Genomic DNA, 23911 nt, shown 5'->3' on the forward strand with positions numbered 1-23911 from the left:
AAAAAAAAAAAACTTGGGAATAACAAAGGTGGACATGTAAGAAAAGTGAGAATCATCAACAAATACATCAATTCTATTTTCAAACTAGCACCCTGGCAGTTAAGGCTCAGTATTTTATTATATTGCCAATGAAACAACACACTTATTTTGGATATAAGAAAATATAAGTAAGAAAGAACTTAAGATGCTTTGGAAGTCATAATCCTGGAACACAGTCAAACTCAAAATCTTGTTTTTTTTTTTTTTTTTTAAATTCAGAGTTAACTGTGGGTAATAAGTAATATATTCTTGTGAAACATTAAGCCAATGTTACAGAAAGCATTTTTTAAAGGAATGTGCTGTGTGAGTTGGTTTTTCATTCCCATTAAAAGCAAAACCAAATATGCATATTCTTTACTGCAAAATGAAAACAAAATAACCTACATATGTGTTCTTGTGAATATGAAATCAGGATGCATGTATTGAGAACGAAAAGCCATTTTCAAGAAATGTGTATCATAATATGATTAAATGCTGCATGTTCATTTTTTTTTTCTGAAAGATTTCAAATGTTTTGTGCATTATGTAACTATTGACTTTGGTGAAAAAAAGACAAAATCTGGTATCAGAGTTTATTATCCATAAGCCAGAAGGTATAAAACGTTCAGTAATTAAGGTCCTCTAAAGGCAACCTCATAGATAAAGGATACAGGTACAATGGATTCTAGAGAGTACAATGTTGAATCTGGGGTCAAAACCATGTGACGTCTGGATGATGTGAGTTCCAAATAATTATTAATCCTGACCTTATTGTTTTGTTTGTTTCTCTTGGAAACTAGAAATAGTCTTCCCAAGCCACCACACAGAGGAGTCGTAGGTCCTTTTAGTTCCTGACTTCTGCTCAACTTGACAATGACTCACTACAGTATCAAACCTAACTTGAATCTATTGAGATGACTTTGAAGGAGAGACCCCAAAATTGTCAAACACCCACTTCTATAGTAGATTTAACTGAGTTTCTAGAAATGAAAAATAAATGAGAGCTGTTTCTTTTTATTGGCTACTTCTGAGCCAGACTCTCCCTGATTTTAATTCTGGTTCTTGCCAACCAAGTGTAAGAACAATTGGAAATTCAAAAAGAAAGGCTTAATTCTTGCTACTGAGCATAACGGGAGAGATTTCCCTCTCCCTTCTTTTTCTGAAAGCATTTACTTTAGAAAACTCATCATTGTAAGTACTTTCTCCTCTCTTTGAAATGTATATAAGTTCTTTTGAAAACAGGTGGGCCCTTTGTCAGGCCCTGAAAAGTTTCTTTCAAGGACTCGAGAACCATCTCCTTTAAATGTAAACAGACAAGAAAGATAGCATCCCTATCTGCCAGTTTCCAGGGAGGGTAAGACTCTAACTTTAGCTCAAGCCCGGCTCGAAGTTATACAACGACCCCATGTCATAAAGATATGCGAAGTTTACTTTGCCTTGTGTAAAGCCAGACACAGATTGTCATCCCAAATTTCAGGTGAATTTAGGATGAACTATGTATAATTAATGATGCTTTCATTTTTTCTTACTTGAGGACCCACTTAACTATTGTTGATCTTGAGAATATGTATGTAATGGGGTCTATCTCCTTGGTGATATGAAGTCTGAGATTTCTTCTTGTCTGCAATCTCTTAGCAGATTGCCTATGATGCACATCACATTCTGGTTCAATGTTTATTCAATAACAAAAAGGGTTTTATTTCTCTACTACCCTTGTGAAGGGAACTTCTGGGTTAGAAGAAAGGTTTTGTTTTGTTTTGTTTTTAAATTACATTTCCTCAACACAGGTTGGAGGCTTACAACACAAGAAAATCATTTTGATGGATCCATTGCTACCAAATCTGGATATAGGAATATCCTTTCCTTTATTATTTCCCTGACCACCTGATGCCTGGGAAAGGTGGTTATCTACTCAGGTACCTGTATCAGGTGTCTTTATTTTTATAAGACAAAGTTACCCTGGCCCTGTAGCCATTTGTGTATCAATGCATAGGAATCTTCTTTTAATCATCATTATACTGGTAATAATATCCAGATTCCAAATTCTTGCCTGAGATTACAACCTTCAACTCTCAGCAATCCAAGATGTATCAAAGCTTCATTTTGAGAAATAATGTTTTGGAAAATTGCCTGAAAAGAAGAGAGTGGGCCTTTTTCTCTTGATAATTTTATTTTTACCCTTAAATCAAACCAGAAAATGAGAGTGGCTTCCACGGGCAGGTAATTTATTTTCTCTTTTCTATGTTCCCACCCGGAGAATAAAGTCAGAGGAATGGCATGGCTGCTTTATACTCTTAGAACCTTAGACATCAGTGGAGGTTCTGAAATTCAAAATAAAATAAACTCAGAAAGCTTATATACCACCAAAGTGGCAAATGAGTGATAGTCACCTCGCTAACAGAATTGTTATCTTGTAAACCCTTAAATGTTTATCAAAAATCTGCAAAGAGAAGGAATAAGAAAAGACAAGAATTTGCCTAGTATGTGTTTTATGAGCAGCTAGTGAATGATTAGCTCTTAAGTTGTGTTAATAACAAATGAACCTGAAAGGTCAGAACCAAATGAATCTAATCAGGTTTTGGGAAATCAATTGATCTTCAATTTGAAAATAAAATGCAGGAGTCATAGGGCTGTATGTAGCAGGTAATACAAAGAGGGGCAGTCTGTTTATATCTTATTCTGCAGTATGACATTCACAAATAAGTCTGCAGAAGGAGAAGCAGGTTATGGAGTTGTTGTGGATAAAAGAGTTGCTGAACTCACAAGATGAGAAATACAATAAAAAAAAAATTGTCACTACTAGAATTTAATTTTATCCTAAGTAACTCAACTCAGAAATCATTTATCTTAGTCAATGAGTATGCTCTGCCTGTATGGTGTTAAATATTCACTTACTTAGAAATTACTGCACTGGTGTGAACAGTAAAAATCTCTGAAAGTATTCTTCTTTGAAAATCAGTTAGATGATACAATGGTCAAATCAATTATTTACAGATCTCCTCTGCTTGTATGGAGGTTCATCAGTGACCATGTATTTTAAGTGTTATATAAAGTACAAATAAAACATTGTTTGGAATGCACTAAGCCTCCAGACTCAGCTTGCACCAAATACTATGCCAGACCCATCCTAAGCAATTTCCAAACCTTGTATGGAATGTGAAGGCAAACAAAAATAAAGTATTGAAGGCAAACAAAAATAAAGTATTAAATTTTGCTAATGAAATTACAGTGAATCGCAACATAGAACAGATCTCTCAAAATTAATCTACCACAAATTAAAGCACATGTTATTCCTTTAAGCCATTGGACAGGAATTTGTTGTCAGCCCAGTTTTCAGTAATTGAAATCATTCACTGGAACATATTCTTTCATGATCCTCCTACTTTTACTTTCTATTTTGTGTTTTCAGCGTTGAATGACCGATTTATTTGATTGGCCTTCCTAGACTGCCAATGAAGGAGCTATAATTTGAAGATCTCAACCTTTGGTGCATATTTGAATAATCTGAAGAGATTTTAAAACATACCAATACCTTTGTCACCTGTAAAGTTTCTTGATTTATTAATTTGTCTGGAGTGGATCCCTGTCATATGACAAGGAAGTATATTTGTCATTGGTGTGTTTCAAAAGTCAATTACAGGTGATTGTAATGTTCAGCCCGGGTTGAGAACCACTGAGCTAGATGATAAGTGGAATTGTTTTTTTGTTTGTTTGTTTGTTTGTTTTTTGAGTTCGTTCCTTTTAAATGAACTTTAGAAATGATGAGTTATAAAAATGATAGGTAAGTCAAATCAGATATATCTAACATCTGTTTGTATTTAAATGAATTACTGAGTTAATTTTAAAAAGGTAGTATCTACAAATAGGCTGAGTTGATTCAAGAAATGACAATCTGGTAGTAAGCAAGACAAACTAATGTCTTTAGGAAATGAAAGAAAAACCAAGGGGAAAATTCTGAGATACCATCAAGGGCTCTTCTATAATTCTTTATTTCCACTGTGTTTGTAACTGAAATGGTTTATTCCTTTAGGTCATATACTCATAAGAACAGAATTGCTTTATAAAACTGATGTTTCTTGGTTGTGGTTGAAGGTAAATAAATAACACCAGAGAAAAGATTTGGGGAGAATATCCGGGTCAATACAAGTCTGACCACATATCATAAGAAGTTGTAAAAAGTTGCTAAATTGCTCCAAAATGTGCCAATATTACTAAGAAGCAAAATACAGCACACTGGAAGCACAAAATGGCCTTTTGCTTAATTATTTATATTTTTTTTACGACTATTTCTCACAAAGTTAAACATCCTAGCTATTTGACTTTAGGCAATAGATTAAGTTCCTGCAGCTTTAGTTTCCTCATCTCTAAAAAGAATAACAATAGTACTTAACTTAAGAATGTTTTATGAAAATTAAGTAAAACAAAGTGCATAACACTGTTTGTAATGCATAGTAACCTCTCAATAGATTGGGAATTATAATAATTCTCAATGCTGCCAAGACCGTATGGAGGCAGATATTATCAGAACACACTCCTCGTAGGGCAAATTACTACAATTTTCCAGAACAGCAATTTGGCTACATGTGTTGAGAGTCTTCTCTCACGAAGTTAAAGTTCAAACTGTAAATGACACTTTTCATATATTCCAAACCTGAATCAAAATCATTTTATGGCAATCTTATCCACTATCTTAATTTTAAGTTTTGTCTCAAGGGTTGTGATAATCGGTGTAAAAAAATGCAAATACTACATCTATACCATTCTCTTTGGCTCACAAAGTCTTTTGCATTACCTAACGTTCAGTAGTTCTCAATTTGTTATCCGAACTGGCTGTTTTTGTAATTTAATAACCAATTGATTTTCTCTTTTTTTGTGTAGAAACACTCTTATTGTATAGATATAGCCTATGTGAACTTGAACCAAAATTATTGTATTTGAAAGAAATACAAAGTTTCCTATTTTTTATATTCATCTGAAATGTGCAAAATTTATTTAATCATTCTTCTATTTCTGAACATATATATTTTTCTAAATTTTCACTAGTATACAATTTGTCACCATCATACTGAAAGAGCTAACACATTTGACAAAAAGTTATTAACTTTAATATATAAAAAGGGAGTTTACTACTCAACAAAATTATATCACCATACCAATAAATGCATAAGATAGTGCAAAAACAAAATAGATAAAAAATAAAGACAAAAATAACAGAAGAAATACAGAATTTTAACATGCAAGTTAATATTAAAAAGTAACTTTCCCTTTTAATTTGGCAAGTATTTTAAAAGGTGATTTTAAAAGAGAAAGAATTAGATCATATAGATAGAAATATAAATTAAAAATAGAGAAATTTGAATAAATATATTTATCTAAATTAAAAATCCTAATTTAGATTAATTTAGACACTAGACAGAAAATAATAGAGTGCCCAAGAAGCACAGACTGCAGGCTGTCAGATTTGGATTCAATTTCTGATTGTGGAGACACTTTGTAGCTATTTGACTTTAGGCAATAGATTAAGTTCCTGCAGCTTTAGTTTCCTCATCTCTAAAAAAGATAATAATAGTACTTAACTTAAGAATGTTTTATGAAAATAAAGTAAAACAAAGTGCATAACACTGTTTGTAACGTATAGTAACCTCTCAATAGATTGGGAATTATAGTAATTCTCAATGCTGCCAAGACTGCATGGAGGCAGATATTTTTAGAACACACTCCTCATAGGGTAAATTACTACAATTTTCCAGAACAGCAATTTGGCTACATGTGTTGAGAGTCTTCCATATGTTTATATTCATAAAACCAATAATCCTATTTTTACAATATTATCTTAAAAAGTAACCAGAGATGCGGTCAATGATATAAATGCATACCTATTCATAACACAACTTTATATTTTAATGACTAATGTTACAGCCAAAAGCCACATCAGTCTTATATTATGACAGAGCTTTTTAAATTTGCAGAAATAGGGATGCCAATTTAGGAAAAGTAGATAATATGCCTTAAATTGTGGAAAATATGGCTTGGAAAAGAAAATTCAAATTATACGTGGAATTTTATTATTCTTACTTCTCTTTTATGTTATGCTTGTTTCTTCCTAAACTTGGAGGCTGCAAATTAAGCATACTTCTTTTGTAAGGGTATTTTAAATGAATGTGTGAGCTCACCCAGTCCCTTCTCAGAGACAAGTTTTTTAAAATCACTTTTTTTCTCCCATTTTCCACTTTATCTGAGAGGATGTAGAAGAAGAAAACACCTTCAGTTATTCTTGCTCTTGATAAATACAAAAGCAAACCATGAAGAAAACATGTCTTTACAGAATTTTTGCCTTTGTTTCTATGGTATAGCATTTTTTTTTTTAAAGAAAGTTGTTTGAACTTACTTTTTACTTATCAGCTCAAAACATTAAAATAGATAAACATTTACATGAAATGTAGAGGCTACGATTGAGCTGATATGCCTTTGTCTAAAAGCTGCATGCCATATATAAAATTCACTTGGAGAAGGTGGGGTTGGTGGTGCTCAGTAAGCCTAGCACTCATCTTCCTATGAACTGAAACTGAGATATCATGAGATAGTGTGAGTCTGACCCTGAAAACACACCATATGGATTATAGGACATCCATTACCCTCTAGAGAAAGAAGACAACAGTGATTTCACATATGAACCCAAAAAGGGAATCACAAAGACAGGCACTCGAGGTAGGTGTTGGTTTGTTGGTCCATCCAGGTATCACACACAGGGAACTCTAGTGCTACCTTCTACATTGAGAGTCAGCAAGAATTTACTTATTTCACTATCAAATCCTTCTGACCGACAGAGTGAAACAGTTAGTAACAATTCTTTCCTTTTTTATAAAAGCACAATTTTGTTAACATTAAAAAAATTAGATTGGTTTATTTCTACAATCACACAGAAATGGAGAACTAGATGTCCAGTCCTATCTTACATTTACCTCTTTGGAATCAAGAGCTTCATGTTCAGGAATAGCCGCCATTGGATGACTCAGCTTCACAGAAAAGATGCCCAGGATATGATCAGGAGTAGAAGTGATAAAAAAAAAAAAAAGTTAAAATTTCATTTAAATAGATTGACAATGACATAAATATTTTATTGCAGATAACAGTGGATTCTACCAAGTATAAACATTAAGATTCAATTGTCACTAAAAGACAAAGGAAGATATTTTGGCAGAGAGAGAGTACTTTCAGTATAAGACCACATCTTATTTATTTTTGTGTCACACATCAACTCTAACAGGGCTTAGCATATAGCATAGGCCCTCACTAATTATGTATCTAATGAAGGAACTGTCAAAATGCACTAACAGATTTCACAGAGAGGAAACCAAGTTAAATTTATGTTTCACCCCTCACATATAGGCCTCTAGTTGAAAAGCTCCAAAGCAACAGCAACAAATCATGTTCAGACCCACAGTAAATGTAGATGCATCTACAGACAGTAATTACTGGAAATGTAAACTATTGTGCTTTATTGTGACTATTAATAATCTCAATACACACGAACTTCATAAACATTACAATCTCACCAGGTGATGTTATTGTAATGTAATTTATATCATAGTGACACTTTTAACAGAAGAGAAGTTCTTTTTTTATGCGGGAATTTTTATTACTGCATAGGTCTTCTGAGAGCTACATGTAAACTTCGTAAGATAGAAGAAAGTCATCGATATGCAAGAAAGAGAGAAACAAACTAAGAGACACACACAAAGAGAAGGGGAGAGCAAACATTTGTAATGAAATCTCTTTACCCTTTTTTGGTATTAACCATTTATCCTAACTCCAGCTGTGGAATAACCACAGATCCAGTTTGACAGTAACATTTCTTATTTCTGCCATCATTCTAGGCAAACCAGGGTTGTTGAAATGATTGGACCCCTTTCACTTTCAACAGGGTCTTGCTTGGGGCAAAAAGTCTATGGACAGAGACCAGCTCTTAATCCCCTAGAGCAATTTGGAGGAGGCCAGTAATTTAGGCTGCCCTGGGGAAGACTCTAACCGTGGCTGCTAGGGAGGGCAAGGAGGTCTCCACCTGACATTTCCTCAGGTTTGCCTTCGTTCCAACAGATATTCAAGAATGGAACCAGTTTTTGTTTAAAGTTATAGCTTCACCAAATCCAAGCTCTTACATTGTATTCCCAACTATAAAATTCTTTGGGTATCATAGCAACAGGACTCCTTCTAGCTGCCTGAGACCATTGCTTTAAATAGAAGCATGATCTGGCCCTAGAGCCAACTAGAAATCTAAATAGCATTCCAGAAAGCAGCTGGAAGCACCTACTTTTTCCTGTTCATCAGAGTCTCCTGAGATCCTAAGTATGACTCAGGATCAGACTCTAGGTACTGCTTCAAACTTCAAACACAAGTGATTTATCCTGGAAATAGCACAGTCATTGGTATACCTAGGTTAACTAGCACAATATCTATATGAATCATCGGAGTTTGTACAATGTCAAATGTCCAACCTCCTAATCTCCTAAAACAGAAAAGAAGAATCATCTTGAAATTTTAAAATCTTGGTAATATCCCAATAAAGCATTTAACTGAGATTAGAAAAGCAATTGAGTAATTATGTGATGCCTACTGTTACATTCCATTCTTCCTTTCCAATACAGGTATTCAGTAATTTTAATCCATTTTATTTTAACCTTGAATTTCAGAAACTATGTGTTGATTATCCTAATCAATGAAAGAGAACAGAAAATGACTGATCCTAGTTAATTGGTAATCCTCAAATCATTTATATTTAGCTTTGGAATGCTTTCTTCTGTTTATGATCTTTCATCACAAAAGGTTTGCCTTTTTAATATTCTTAAGCTGACTAAAAATGTGATATTAATGTGTTGTGAAGAGTTATGGATTTAGTCATAATAATTTATTACATACTCATATAATAAATTCTTTATATGGTTTGTTCGTTTAGTTTTCACAACAACCTGGTAAGGTGAGCTAGTAATACCCTGTTTCACAGATGAGGAAATGAAAGCACTGAGAGGTAGGATAACTTGTTCAAGGCCCAAAACTAGTAAGTGGAACACGCATGCTGGAATCTAGCCTGAGAGTGTGCAGAGACTGTGCTCTCAAAGCAAGTGTGATGTGGCAATATGCCCATGGGAAGATATGCAGGAAAAAGAAGTGGGAAGACAGAGAGACAGGGGAAGGGAATGGAGTATGACATTTAGCAAAGGGAAAAGCCAGGCACTAAAGTCAAGGGGGTCCCATTCAGAGACCAGGAGAATCTCAGGGTTGGCTGGTATAGCTATGAAAGGTCACACAAGAGACACAGTATAATGGAGCTTATATGTCAGATGAGGAGTCTGAGCTTAACTTTCTTAGGCAGTGAGAAGTCATTCAAGTACTTTAAGTTGGGGACATGTGTGGTCATGTGGTCAGATTTCTCATTTTAAAAAAAGTCACTGTGGCTGATGTGCAAAATATGAAAATATGTGGATTGGAAGATATTTAAATAATGCATGAAAGATATGACAGCAGGGCAGGAAAGTGGGGAGGGGAGGGAGGGAGCAAGGGAGAGAAGGAAGGAAGGGAGGGAGGGAGGGAGGGAGAGAAGAAAAAAAGAAGAATTTATTAAAAATATCTCAAAAAATACAATAGACTCAAGTTTTCTGGGTAACTCTAGCCTTCCTACTTTCTAGGATGAACAAAGAAGCAGAGGGTAGATATGCTGCTATTTTGTTGATTAAGAAAGAAAAACTGGGAACAGAGAGAAATGTTGAATGCTAAAACCTCTGCCGAATGCAGAGACTTTGTAATGCATGAGGACTAGAGATGTCAAATGGGGAGGACAATAACACAGAGTATGAAAATTTTGCCAGTCAGAATGGAAACAGTGAAACTAAGCATTAAAACAAGTTCTGGTTGGGTGTGGTGGCTCACACCTGTAACCCCAACACTTTGGGAGGCCTAGGCGGGTGTATCAAAAGATCAGGAGTTTGAGACCAGCCTGGCCAACATGGTAAAACTGTGTCTCCACTAAAAATACAAAAATTAGCTGGGCATGGTGGTGTGTGTCTGTAATCCCAGCTACTCAGGAGGCTGAAGCAGGAGAATTGCTTGAACCCGGGAGACGGAGGTTGCAGTGAGCCAAGATCGTGCCACTGCACCCCAACCTGGGTAACAGAGCAACACTCCACATAAAAAACAAACAAACAAACAAACAAACAAAAAAACTAGTTCTACGTAGGTGAATGGCTTGCTATGCAGAGAACAGAAGAATATTACAGGGCAGAGAGTCATCCAAGATGGCATACTTGATGGTAAACGCCATGGAAAACAAACGATTATGTTGCCTCAAAGAAAAAGCTAACTAAAAAGTTACTAATGTTAGCATCAGAGCATTATTCAACATGGAAAGATGAATGAAATGGGAAGTTCAAGTGAAATGAGACAAAGCATACTTTTATCCTGGATAGAAATTCCTGTCCTAGATATTGTATAACAGATTAACTCAACCTTTGTTCACTCACCACTGTTGGAAAAACACATTTGAATAAAACGTTCAGTTGATTTTTATTACACTTTTGGTCACAGCTGCCACCAAACTGACATAAAGCCTTGTGAAGAGTTTGTTACCAGTGTGGGGCTTTCTCAAAAATATCACTGCCTCTCCCGAGGAAATATAAACCACACCCCCAAAGAGATAAAATCCCCTCAGACCAACTGAAGAAATGAGAATGTAACAACTAGAAAAAAATATGCAAAACGTGGTTAAATCAGTCAATTAAGTCTTTAATGTACACAAGAAATGGAATACAGAGCTTTAGCTTTTGTGAAACAGTTCTCCCTTCTTGAGTGGAGATAAAGTATGTTTTCTGTAGTGCCAGAAATTATGAAGCTGAGGGAGTGTTACAGGAAGTCTTAACATTTTAAAATCACCACGGGTGCCATACATTCCATCCAGAATTCACTTCTTTGGGATTGCTTTTATGTTCAACTACATCCTCTTGTCAACCTCCTTCACACCATTTGTCTTCAGTCATCTGTACCTTCTGCTTCTGTCTCTCCACTTAGATTTGTGAACTACTAAGATCGAGCATAACCTTCTCAATACTATCCCTCAAAAGCAGACATTACAAATTATTGTAGCAATACCCACATCAAATCTGTTTCATAAGTATAATGTTGTCATTACGAGACTAGATGCCATTGGAAGTCATAGATTATAACTAAAACTAACTTATTGTTAGTTGTTCTGTACTTAGCATAGGACCCAACCAGCACAGAGTAGACACTGTATGAGTATTGAATAAACAAATTAATAAGAGAAAAGAAGAATTAGATGGCTAAAGAAAAGAAACAGTTTCCTGACTTATAAAATTAAAGAATTCTGAATTAGTGAAGCCTTAGGAAGTATTAACTGAATGCCTAAAAGATATCCTTCTTTGTATGAGATTTTGAAAACTGAAGATCCTTCAAGTAGAGTTTTCACACAGGTGAGTTCTATTTGATCCTCATATTTCTCTTGCTTTAAAAAGAATTGAATTTAGTCATCAGTGTCTAAGTCCACAGATTATACATGCAGGCTTGTGTTTCTGGTTTCTCTTGAACTGTTCAAAGATCTTCCAACACTAACCTTGCAGTTATGTGACTCTGGACAGTAGCTTATGCCTTTTAGCTGAAGCTAAAGATCTCCATGTAAATACAGTCCCTACCACTCCTATGAGGAGGCCAAAGGTCAGGGGTTACCTATTATTGTGATTATGTACATAATCACGATTATATACATATCATGATAATATGTTATAGGTTATATTTATTATCATTATGTACATTATATATTTGTTTCATTCACTTTGGAGATATGCCTAGCCCAATAAAGTATTTGTGTTTTTAATCCCTGATTTACAGCATATCAGAGTGTGCTAGAGGAACCCAGGAAATCTTGTAAATTTCAGATTCCGGCAGGGTAGGTATGGAGAGGGGCCTGAGATTCTGCATTTCTGACAGGCTGTCAGCTGGTGCTGATGCTACCACAGGTTGAATAGTAAAGCCATTGCCAGTATCTTTGTATGAATTGATGAAATGAATTTGTTTCAAATATTTATCTATTTACAACTAAAATTAGCTATACTCAAAATGTCCTGATCAATTCTGATACATTGGAGTTGTATAGTTAGATCATTTACCACATATCTGATTATTAAGTACCTGCTAATAGGTCAGGCACTTGGCTAGATGTTAGGGATGTCACAATCAGTGAACAGACATTGTCACCTGCCTTGAAGACTACAGTCTAGCAGGAGAGACAGATAGTAATTATATAATCAGGAACATATAGGTACAAACACAAAATAATGTATTAGGAAGTAAAAGTACTGAGTCTTATCAGGGTTCATAATAGATGAATCTAGCCTAAACTAAAAGGATGAAGGCATATTTTTTCCCAGAGGCTGAAATTTCAGGGATGCTACCTCATAGGAACAAGAAGCATGATGAGTGCATACGGAATTAGTTGCTGAGAGGAAATTACTCACAATTGGGATGATTGAAAAACAGGGAGAAAATTCTAGTGGATGGATAAAATGAGTGAGAGAGCGATGTCAGAAATGGAGGATAGAGAATTACTGCGAGGAATTTGTACACATCAACTTCACTTCAGTGTCATCTGTAAGCCCTTGAAAATGCTTATTAAATGAATGAACACTGTTAAATATGAGTTTTCCTGCAAAGTACATGATCTCATTCCTTGTTATGACTGCGTAGTATTCCATGGTGTATATGTACCAAATTTTCTTCATCCAGTCTATCATTGATGGGCATTTGGGTTAATTCCACGTCTTTGCTATTGTGAATAGTGCTGCAGTGAACATACACATGCATGTGTCTTTGTAATAGAATGATTTATATTCCTTTGGGTATATACCCAGTAATGAGGTTGCTGGGTCTAAAGGCATTTCTGCCTCTAGGTCTTTGAGGAATCTCCACACTGTCTTCCACATGGTTGAACTAATTTGCACTCCCACCAACAATGTGTAAGTGTTTCTTTTTCTCCACAGCCTTGCCAGCATCTATTATTTTTTGACTTTTTACTAATACCCATTCTGACTGGTGTGAGATGGTATCTCATTGTGGTTTTGATTTGCAGTTCTCTAAGGATGCTGGGCTTTTTATCATGTGATTGTTGGCCACATCGTCCTTAGTGAGCTAACACAGGAACAGACAACCAAATACTGCATGTTCTCACTTGTAAGTGGGAGCTAAATGATGAGGGCACATGGACACATGAAGGGGAACAGACACTAAGGCCTAGCAGAAGGTGGAGGGTGGGAGGATGGAGACAAGCAAGAGAAACAACTAAAGAATACTAGGCTTAATACCTGGCTGAGGAAATAATCTGTATGACAAATCTCCTTAAAATACATTTACCTATGTAACAAACCTGCACATGGACCCCCAAACTTAAAGCAAAAGTAAATAAACATACATATATATGTATATATGTTTTCCTCATTTCCCCAAAAGACCGCAAGCTGCTTGAGAATAGGTCTCATCATATCCTAGCAGTTGTTCACCAAACACTAGTTGATTGGTTTTACTGCTCACAGTTCTATACCCTGGAATAAAACATAGGCAATGCTCTGAGTTTTTTCTTTATTGAGACCAGTTCATAATACTTGCTACGTGGAGAAAGCTCCTCTCTATGATAGTTAGAAATATGCCTCTCATATCAGAAAAAGAATTGGCTACATGTCTTAAAGATTTAAGTTGTATTAAGCCAAATATAAAAAATATATTACAACATTTATTAATATTTATTTTTAGGATTTAAATATTTATTTTTAGAATTTAAAAGTAGAGCATCTATTTGTGGCGATGCCCAAAGGTCCCCAAGTTTGTCTATCTAATTAATTCCCTTTGTGATGTGGGGAAAATCACTTTGTGTCTGGGCTTTAGTTTTTTCATCTTTAAAGTCTGGTCCCTAAATAGATGAGTTTCAGTTCCTCTTTTACTTGGATAATTCATTGGTTCCATGATGCTTAAGCAAAAAAATCTACTGATTAATAAATGATGCTATCTCAGAAATAAAGGTCTTCTTTATGGCATCTTCCGCACCGAGCCATAGCTGAGGTAGAAGTTATGCCGATGGGGATGGTAAAATGAACTCCCCAACCTTAACCGGAATCCTTTATGTCGGTTCTTAGTTCTGCTCATTTATTCCTTGTATGAACTGTTACAAAGTATTAAGTTCACAACATTCTTTTGTGTATTCCCTTGGTTATTATATGTTCACTTGATAATAATGTTAGTTGATATATTCTATTGAAATGCATGGTAATTGTTTCATAACCCTACCAAACACTCACTGCTGAATGTTGGTCATTAATATTGTTATATTGGAGTCTCAATTCTAAGAATACTAATAAGACAACATAGGAATTTTCTGTCCTGATCTTTGTAATAGATCTGAAATATGGCTGAAAACTCCCAAATTATACTATTTTTATTCTTGGCCTTTCCTCCTCCATCCCAAGAGATAAAGACTTAGGGCATGTTAGAATTTCTTCTCCCAAACACCACTTTCTAGACAGCAGTGTAAGGGAATTTTTGTCTGTCCATTATTGTATATCCAGCCTGTTTAAAAACAAATACCACATCCTATTGTTGACTTACATTTTTCATCTAGACTTGTTTCTTTCTCAACTAGAAAACCACTTCCCTAAGGGGATTAACTACACCATTCAGTTTTTTCAGTGCACAGCTCCCAGATTATAATGAAAACAGAGTAAAACATGTATTCCAACACCATTTTAGGTCTCAAAACAAATCCCAGAAGTTGAAATTGGAATTGACAAGGAAGCATATCTGTTGTTCTTTTTGTCTATCCTTTAAGAGAACACTTCGTTACTTAGCACCACAGGCAAAACATCATTTTCAATTGTTTTCAATATCATACCAGTCTAGTACAATTATAAATGAAATGTCTATTTCTTCACAAAATAAAATATTGGTGGAATATTTTTCTGTCTCCATTTTTTGTCTTCTATAGATTATAAGGCGTATTGTACCTTTTATTCCAGTGTAACATAAAATCAAATATAAACAGCTATGTATTAATACTCTCGACTTCATAAATATTTTTGGAATCCTGTCCCTGCCTTATTCCCATCCAAGGTCTTCCTAATTTGCCACTAGTTACCTCTAAGTTGCAGGAAATGTATCCCAGGTCCCAGGTGTGATATCAGCAGATGTCAATTGATGTATTGCAAGGATTTGGAAGAGTATTTAAGAAAAGAAAGAGGTATGCCTGTGATAGGGTCAAGCCATCCCCTCTCACTTTAGACCCCCTACCAGATCCCATTCCACTCTCCTCTAACAGTACACCCCCAAGAGCATCACTAAGGATGTGGGGGCTGAGAGTTGGATGAGGAAGGAAAGGGTATGTAGTTGGTTGGCAGGCAGATGAGCTAAGGACTATATGTCAATAGGTAACAGAAGGGCTTCTTTCTATATGGTGCCTGCCAGCCCTATCTTCTTGGCATTGGGCCACATTCCTCCATTCCCACACCTTCCTATGCATTGTTTCAAACCACAGTTTAAAATTACGTAAGCTTTTCCTAACCCCTTTACCATCTCTTTTATATATAATGCCTTCAAACTGTCAGTACACCCAGTGTTTTCCTTCCACCTCCACTCCTTGCCCTACGTGGTCTAACTGTATGGTCCTGCCAGGCACTCTAACTTGGTCTTAGATTGTGGCCATTCCTGAGCCACCTGATGAAGTCTAAAATCTTTCGTCTGAAGAATCTGTCTTCTTTTACTTCCAGCTATGTTCTTGCTAGAACCACAAACTAATAGATACGATGGTTTTATATTCAAACTTCAAACGATAAAATAAGTGAGGTATTTACTGATGCTAAGAAGCCCTTAAAAAAAAAAAAAAAACTCTGCACCATCAGTCAGTTTCAGCCATCCCAGAGTGAGATCTTTTGAGAATTAGAAGAAAAATGCTCCTAATACTGCCAAATTTGCCTACAATGTCACCTGGGATTTTATAAACTGTTAAAAGGTCATTCAAATATGGGATCATTAAAATATATTCTCAGGCATTCAAGGCCTTGGAATATTTGCTAAATAAAAACCTATCTTAAAAACTTTCTTGGGTCAAGGACTTAAAGAAAAAGAAAAAGACACGCAGGAGGATGCTACAGGAAATATGGGAAGAAACAGTAATAAAGCAATCTGATTAAGTGTGCTGTTGCCATAAAAACAAAACAAAACAAACCATGAATTACTATGAAAAAGAAAGAGAGAAAGTATAACCATAATATGCCAGAAATAAACACCTAGAATTAAACACTATCCATATGATGGGAGGCAATGGAAGGGACCAAATGGACTTGTCTTACTAAAAGAAGATACAGATATTGATACAGGCATATAAATACGAATACAGACCTTAAGTTAAGGACCATCAACAACAAAACAAGGTTGAATACATTTTAAACTAGTAAATTAAAACTACACTTTTCCAATAAAAACCTGAAAAGCAGAAATAACAGATAAGTTATGAAAAATGTGAAAATATGGCAGAATTAAGGTTATGTAATGAGATAATCTCAGGTATGAAGAGAAATCTCTCAAGATAAAAAAAAATCAAGATCAGAAAATATCTGGACAAGAGACATACACACAAATAAAAGTTATACAAATTTGAAAATCAAAGCAGGAAAAAGATTTGTCTCTCCAATATGAACCAAACTACAACTTGAATAGTACTTTTATTATCTTAAAAGTGGAATTCAAGAAGAAATGCTATAAGGGACAGAAAAAAGATATTATATACTGATAACAAAATCAATGAACCAGAAAATATGACTATCATAAACATATATTCCTAAAAATAGATCCTCAAAGTATTAAGATTTTCCAGTGTTGGACTTCTAATGCTTTGAAAGCAAGTTGTGGTCTTACACTTCATTTGAATGCCTTAATAAAGCTAAGAAAGTGTTTGATGTCTAATGGTGGCTAGATAAATACTTTTATAAAACCTGAAGAAGGGCTCAACCTCACAGTCATATCCTTGTTCCCCAAAAGAGATTTCCATTTGATTCACAGAACTTACGGAACATATGGCTAATATGAAGGCGAATGGGTATCATTACTTGATGGCTGTAAGTTAAATGTCTGAGTTGTGCTTTCATTAGTCACACATCGACAAACTTCAACAAATTTAGCAATCTGAAAGAATTTTATGCTCATATTCTGGGGAAAGGAATAAAACAGTGGTCACATTAGGCAAGATAAAGCAATACAGAAAAATTTTGCCCTGAAGTTTCAAAATAAGAGACTCCTTGGCTATGCAAATATTACATGGTGAAAATAGATTTTGTTGCATGGGATACGTAAAAGGATCATAGAACACATTAAGGCAATGAGACAATTAGGTTGAACTATATGAAACTGATAAAATTGATATTTGTGTAGGTAAAAAATGATTGAATAATGGCAATTTCATGTGATGCAACCTAAAGAAACTTTTTAAAAAAAAACAAATAGCTTTTCAAGAAGGTTAGACAAGCAATTTTGTTCAAAGGTAGACAAAATATATATGTTTAAAACTCAATTTGCAAAGATAAAATGCTTCTATCCAGGTTTTCATTCTATTTCAGGGTTAATAATGCATGAGTCACAGCTGCCTTCTCCTACTGCGCATTTGCTCAGCTGAGACTATTGTCCTAAGCCTGAGTTACTTGACTCTCTCCCATCCTACCGCCCACAGTCAATGTCTGACTGGTAAAGGGCATAAAAGGGTAGCTCATTTGCATAAATTGTGGATAACTTTGCAACTTATTCTCTAGAACCTTCTCCCTATGAATTAAGCCAAGACTGGCCTTGAACTGAAGCCACATTTGCTCAGCTCTTTGCCCCTCTCAGTTTGAATCCACTCCTTTCTTTACAGGAAGCTTTTCTGAAGAACCTTCCCTCAACAAATCACCAATATCTGAACCCCTGTCTCAGGCTCTGCTTTTAAGGAACCTGATTTAAAATATCACACGAAGGAAAAGGGACAGGTGGCAGATGTGTGTGGTGAAATACAGAGAGCTCATTATCCCTTAGTGCCTCCATCGTAACAAGGTGCAAATGGATGGCAGTTTATTTTCTCTGTGTCCGTAAAATACAAGCATAGTCAGTACATTCCAAAGGCCAGCATGTTATTTTACAAGAGCTTTAAAAATCATGTTTCTCAAAGTATACTTTTCTTCACTAAAAATGTTATCCTGCCTACGTGCAACAATACATCTCTTTCTAATTATCAAATTCCTAATTTCTTAAACGATTTTATTTTAAAATGTTACAATGAAAAATTTCAGCTGGATACTACATGTCCAATGCCAGACAACACATGAGCTCGGGGCAGGTGTTCTTGCTACTAAGATTAAGCCAAAAAGAGAAATATGAATAAGAAATTGATTGTTCTCTGTTTCCTGGAAAAAAAATTAAAAGTCAACTATTTTATGATTAAATTAAGCATACTTTAAGACTGGCAATTAGATAACCAGAAACATGCCCAGTTTCAAATTCCAGCCTGTCATTAAGGCATGTATTCAGTTGAAATGCTCTTTTTGCCCTCTAGTGGAGAACTTAGCTAAAAATGATTGATATTTCATTTTGCAAAACCACTTCTCTTAAAATATCTGCTCATTGACATTCATTTTCTAATGTTAAAAGTCCAATTAATTTGCATTTAGTCATTTTGAACAGAATGTTCTTTGTGAATGTATTAAACACATTCATTCATTTTGAAAACAATTTAGCATCATCAAATAGTGTACATGTTTTGGTTTCCTAAAAAATTTTAAAACATTTTTAAAAACCCATTCTAAGTTTGATAAAGTCTTTTTTCCAATTCCAACAATCTCAAATATTTTATATTTGAAATAATTCTTAATAGCTATCTAATCTCCATTATCTTTGAAACTTGTCAGAAAAGTTTTAGAATTGAGAGCAAAGCTCTTTATTTTTATGATGATTGAAAATAAATTACCTTGGTTTATTCACACAGACTTCTAATCATACATACAGGTAGAACATAAATAAACATTATTAATGAGGAGGTTTGAGGGATGTTTTTGCCTCCAAAATACAAGATTACTTTTTTCAATAAATGTGGCTGCCTCAGTACAATTTTGTCAGAGTATTCAATGTTTAGTGGTTCTCTTAGCCACTAACCTTTGCAAAGTGGACAGTTCTACCAAAAGAATGGTGGAGCCTGGAGATGAAATGTGAAAAGCATTATGGAATTCATCAACCCAGGCTCTGCCAGTAACTCATGCCAAGGCCTTGGGTATGTCACTTTGCATCTTTGGGCTTCAGTTTTCTTATCCGTAGACTGAAGGAAGTCAGATGGCCTCAACAGTCAGTTTTAGACCTGATTTACATATGTAGCGCTGCGTTTGACCAAATGGAAGCCTGTGCGTGATTCCGGGGTGGTGATGGTGAAGGTGGTAATGCTGCTTTATTGATAGATGTTAGGGGGGTGTCTCAAAGAAAATTAATCAAGCATCAGCTTTTAAACTATTCTGCAAAATTTTGTACAAATTACATATATTTTCTGAACCTCAGTTTCTTCATATGTAAAAGAAACAGTAAAACCTACTTTATGATTGTTTTTGAATCTAAACAAAATTCTGCATGTGAAGAAAGCCGCATGTTGTCTACTTTTTCTAAATATGTCCCTTATAAAATTTCAGTGACTCCTCAACTCACTCACTGCTTTTTTTCCCCCAGTTCAGATAACTCATTATGCTTGGGAATGTGGAAGCTATCTAGTAATCTTAATTATTGCTAACTTCACATTATAGTTTCTGATTCCAGTTTCTTCTTCAATGCTCTGGCCTGCTTTCATTTTCTCAAATTTGCCCTGCTCATTTTCTTTCTGTCTAAGCTTGTTGCCCCCTCTAGCTGGAATGCCCAGCCCATCCCCAACCTTCACTTCTTTTCAGGCCTCAGATTCAACACCATTTTCTCATTAAGTCTTTCCTGATTCATCAGACTGGATCAGGACCTCTGATACACATACTCATACCTGCTCAAATGTCTTTTGCATGGCAGTTGTAACAGTTATCACTAAGTATTGAATTTTTTTCTTCTTTTTTTTTTTTTTTTTTTTTGAGACGGAGTCTCGCTGTGTCGCCCAGGCTGGAGTGCAGTGGCCATATCTCAGCTCACTGCAAGCTCCGCCTCCCGGGTTTACGCCATTCTCCTGCCTCAGCCTCCCGAGTAGCTGGGACTACAGGCGCCCGCCACCTCGCCCGGCTAGTTTTTTGTATTTTTTTAGTAGAGACGGGGTTTCACCGTGTTAGCCAGGATGGTCTCGATCTCCTGACCTCGTGATCCGCCTGTCTCGGCCTCCCAAAGTGCTGGGATTACAGGCTTGAGCCACCGCGCCCGGCCTTTTTTCTTCTTTAATTTCTGTTTTCCCTATGTAGGAAATAAGGACCTAGAGAAGGCCCCCATGTTTCTGTCTGCTGGCTTTCCAGTGCGTGGCCAGCACAAACACAGTGCCTTGCACCTGACAGATATTCAATACATCTTTATGAAATGAATAAATGTGTTTCGTCAACTTCCAGACTCCTGAGTTCCTAGACTTTATGTTGGAACAAAAAGGTTGCAAAGTCTATGCTTTTTGTTTTTAGTGAGAAATTAGGCTATTAGTTAGTCAAGGTTTTAGTAACCTTGAACTAAATCACTTAATGTTCATTTTTCTAATTTTGAAGCTGTGTACAATTGTAGACTGCTTATCTCAAAGAGCTGTTTCTTTAGTCTTAACGCATACTCATAAAAGATTTTTCACATCTTTAGATTTAAATATTTACAGCATATATTAGAAAAATAAATTGTTATTTCAAAACCCTCTCAGCCTTTGAAGCAGCAGGGAAAGGTTAGACTTACTTTAGATTTTCCTTTCTCCAGCTAAGTTATAATCTCTATTAACTCTTGGTGATTGATCTTTGTTTAAAACATCAGAAGAAACCTCTGGCAAAAAATATGTCAGAGGAGCTACTAAAAAACATCAACCCATGCTTGAAAATAGGCCTATAATATTAATATTTTGGTTTTTATTGGATTTCTGCAGATTTACAAGGTCAATTCTCTGAGTAGCAATGCAGTGATAATACCAATTTACAGGCTCTCAAAAATATTAACAATATAAACTTTACACACGTACTAAATTTGAAAATAAAAAAGTAGAAGAAAAAATGTACAAGGAAAGTCAACCTTCAATGTTTACAGGGTGAAATATCCAAGGAGTTTAAGGAAAGAATGCTCATGGCCTAGGAAGCAGGCTAAATTCAGCTTGTGAAGGGGCCTCTCCCACCTACCCACTCTGGACATGAAAGTTTCTTTCCTTTCTCTGTCCTCCTACCTCATTCACACAACATCAGACCACCATGAAAACTCACCAGAGGTTCCAGAGTAGGTATGCCAACCCCTAATCCTCTATGATGGGAAAACAAAAGGAGTTAGCTGTCTGTTGCTATTGTTTTTCATTTTGCCTATTTCCTACATGTGTATTTCTCATTCAGAATACATTTTGCTAGGTAGGCTCCCTCATTATTCTAATAGATGATTCACCCTTGCCTTATTATAAGTGGAGTGATTCTTTACATAGAGAAGACAGAAATAATGCGTATAATGGAACTGAAAAGACATCCATTTGCTCACTCTCCGCCCTTTTTTTCATTTCAGACAAGTTATATTCCTTCTTTATTCTTAATCTACAATCTCAAGAGCAGTTGCTTAGAAAAAAGGCTAAGAAAAAATGATCAGTAAATATTCTGTTGACATATCATAAAGGTAAAATGTATTATAAGCAAATACTTCATCTTTTTTAGCAAAAACATAATTCTAATATAAATAATTGCTATAATTTAAAATCTCTTTATGAAAAGGGCACTTTAATTTTTTAAAAAAGGAAATCACAAGAAAGTATATGTTGGCAGCTATGGTATTTTTTCAAAGAGAAAGGACTTTTAATAATTGAAGTAGTATACCAGAAAAAGTTATACACCTTCTGATTCAGTAAGTCTATGAATACTGAATGTGTAAACACTCAGGCCCAATTGTAAATATTACAAGCACGTGGGGACAATTTTGATTAATAGCTAAACCCAGTATTTCATAACTTATTCTAATAAAAAATTCCTAAGCTAATATACTAGATACATTACAGTATATACTATATATATATTATAATATATATACATATACTCTCTATATACATATTTAATTTAACAGTTGTGTTTCCTTTTACTTACTAGGAGTTATATGAAGAAAAAAATAATTATAATCTAGTACTTATAAACATGCCAATATAGTTTTTCTTTTAAAGATTTTTTATAGGAAAGTTCATTTTCTTGCTGACTCATTAGACAATTTAAAAGGCAAAATAGATCACTTGGACACAGGAAGGGGAACATCACATACCAGGGCCTATTATGGGGAGGGGGGAGGAGGGAGGGATAGCATTAGGAGATATACCTAATATAAATGATGAGTTAATGGGTGAAGCACATCAACATGGCACATGTATACATATGTAACAAACCTGCACTTTGTGCACATGTACCCTAGAACTTAAAGTATAATTTAAAAAAACAAAAAAAATACAAAAAATACAAAAAAATAAATAAAAATAAAAAGGCAAAAAAAGAAACGTCCGTTATTATAGTGGAAGCATAGCGTTTTCTATGAGGTAAAAACTTTGAGATCATCCAGTTCCTGAGATTTCTAAATTTTTTAAGTTGTAAGCAGGCTTAGGAATCTGCATTTTTCTTTTTTATTTTATTTTCTTATTTTTTGAGACAGAGTCTCACTCTGTTGCCAGGCTGGAGTGCAGTGGCGCGATCTGGGCTCAGTGCAACCTCCACCTCCTGGCTTCAAGCGATTCTCCTGCCTCAGCCTCCTGAGTAGCTGAGACTACAGGTGCGTGCCACCATGCCTGGCTCATTTTTTGTGTGTTTTTGGTAGAGACGGGGTTTCACCATGTTGGCCAGGATGGTCTCAAACTCCAGACCTCATGATCCGCCTGCCTCGGCCTCCCAAAGTGCTGGGATTACAGGCATGAACCACCGTGCCTGGCCAGGAATCTGCATTTTTCTAAAGCTCTCCAGATAATTCTGAAGCAAACAGCCCAATCTGAGTCCTAAAGTTAGGGTTTTGAAACCGAACTAAATGTCCTACTATTACAGCTGAAGAGACAGAAACCAGCAGGAAGAGAGTGAAATGTGTGGCACAGTAACATTTACGTAAATGATGTTATATGCACACAAAATAACAATGCAACTTTTGAAAGAAAATACACAAACAGATAGATACACATGACATAGTTTAGAATTTTTCTCTGGCGGCAGAAAGGAAAGAAGAGTGAGAAATGAGAATTAAGGGAAACACGTATGTGAATAAATCAGAAAGCAATAAAAACAAAAAGCCGTAATAAAAGGAAAAAGCTATTTAAGATGAGAGTAATGGCCTACGAGTTATATTGATGGATTGTTTCTTCACTTCAGCACCAAAATTCTACTATAATAACTAGATGCTAAAAAAATGTATAAAGCTGAATACTTAAGATGGAATGTGACAGTTTTACTTTCATATATCACTTGATCCCGGTAACAAGTCTATGACAGAGATTCTATTTTGTTGCTGTTGTTTTTGTTTGTCATTTCACAGTTAAGAAAGCTAAAGCAAGAGTTTGAATTACTTTTTCAAGTATAAGCACACAAGTCATTGATTCTACAAAATAAATTCAGGAATTGATGCCTCATTACAAATAGACTCTGCAGATGAATTTTAACTTGCATTTCACTATAAGTAGAGTGACTTTATGCTTACTGATCAAACA

At 35.3% G+C, this 23911-nt stretch overlaps 1 protein-coding gene across 1 annotated transcript in view; it reads right to left on the reverse strand.

The window, feature by feature from the left end:
* Positions 1-23911, reverse strand: part of MLIP (muscular LMNA-interacting protein) — a 274509-nt gene that overhangs the window by 2347 nt on the left and 248251 nt on the right. Inside the window, exon 13 of the mRNA XM_011981285.1 lies at positions 6981-7034. Coding sequence (XP_011836675.1) covers positions 6981-7034 — 54 coding nt within the window. The remainder of the gene's footprint in view (positions 1-6980; positions 7035-23911) is intronic.

The sequence above is a fragment of the Mandrillus leucophaeus genome, unplaced genomic scaffold (assembly GCF_000951045.1).
Source record: "Mandrillus leucophaeus isolate KB7577 unplaced genomic scaffold, Mleu.le_1.0 Scaffold223, whole genome shotgun sequence".
Classification (NCBI taxonomy): domain Eukaryota; kingdom Metazoa; phylum Chordata; class Mammalia; order Primates; family Cercopithecidae; genus Mandrillus; species Mandrillus leucophaeus.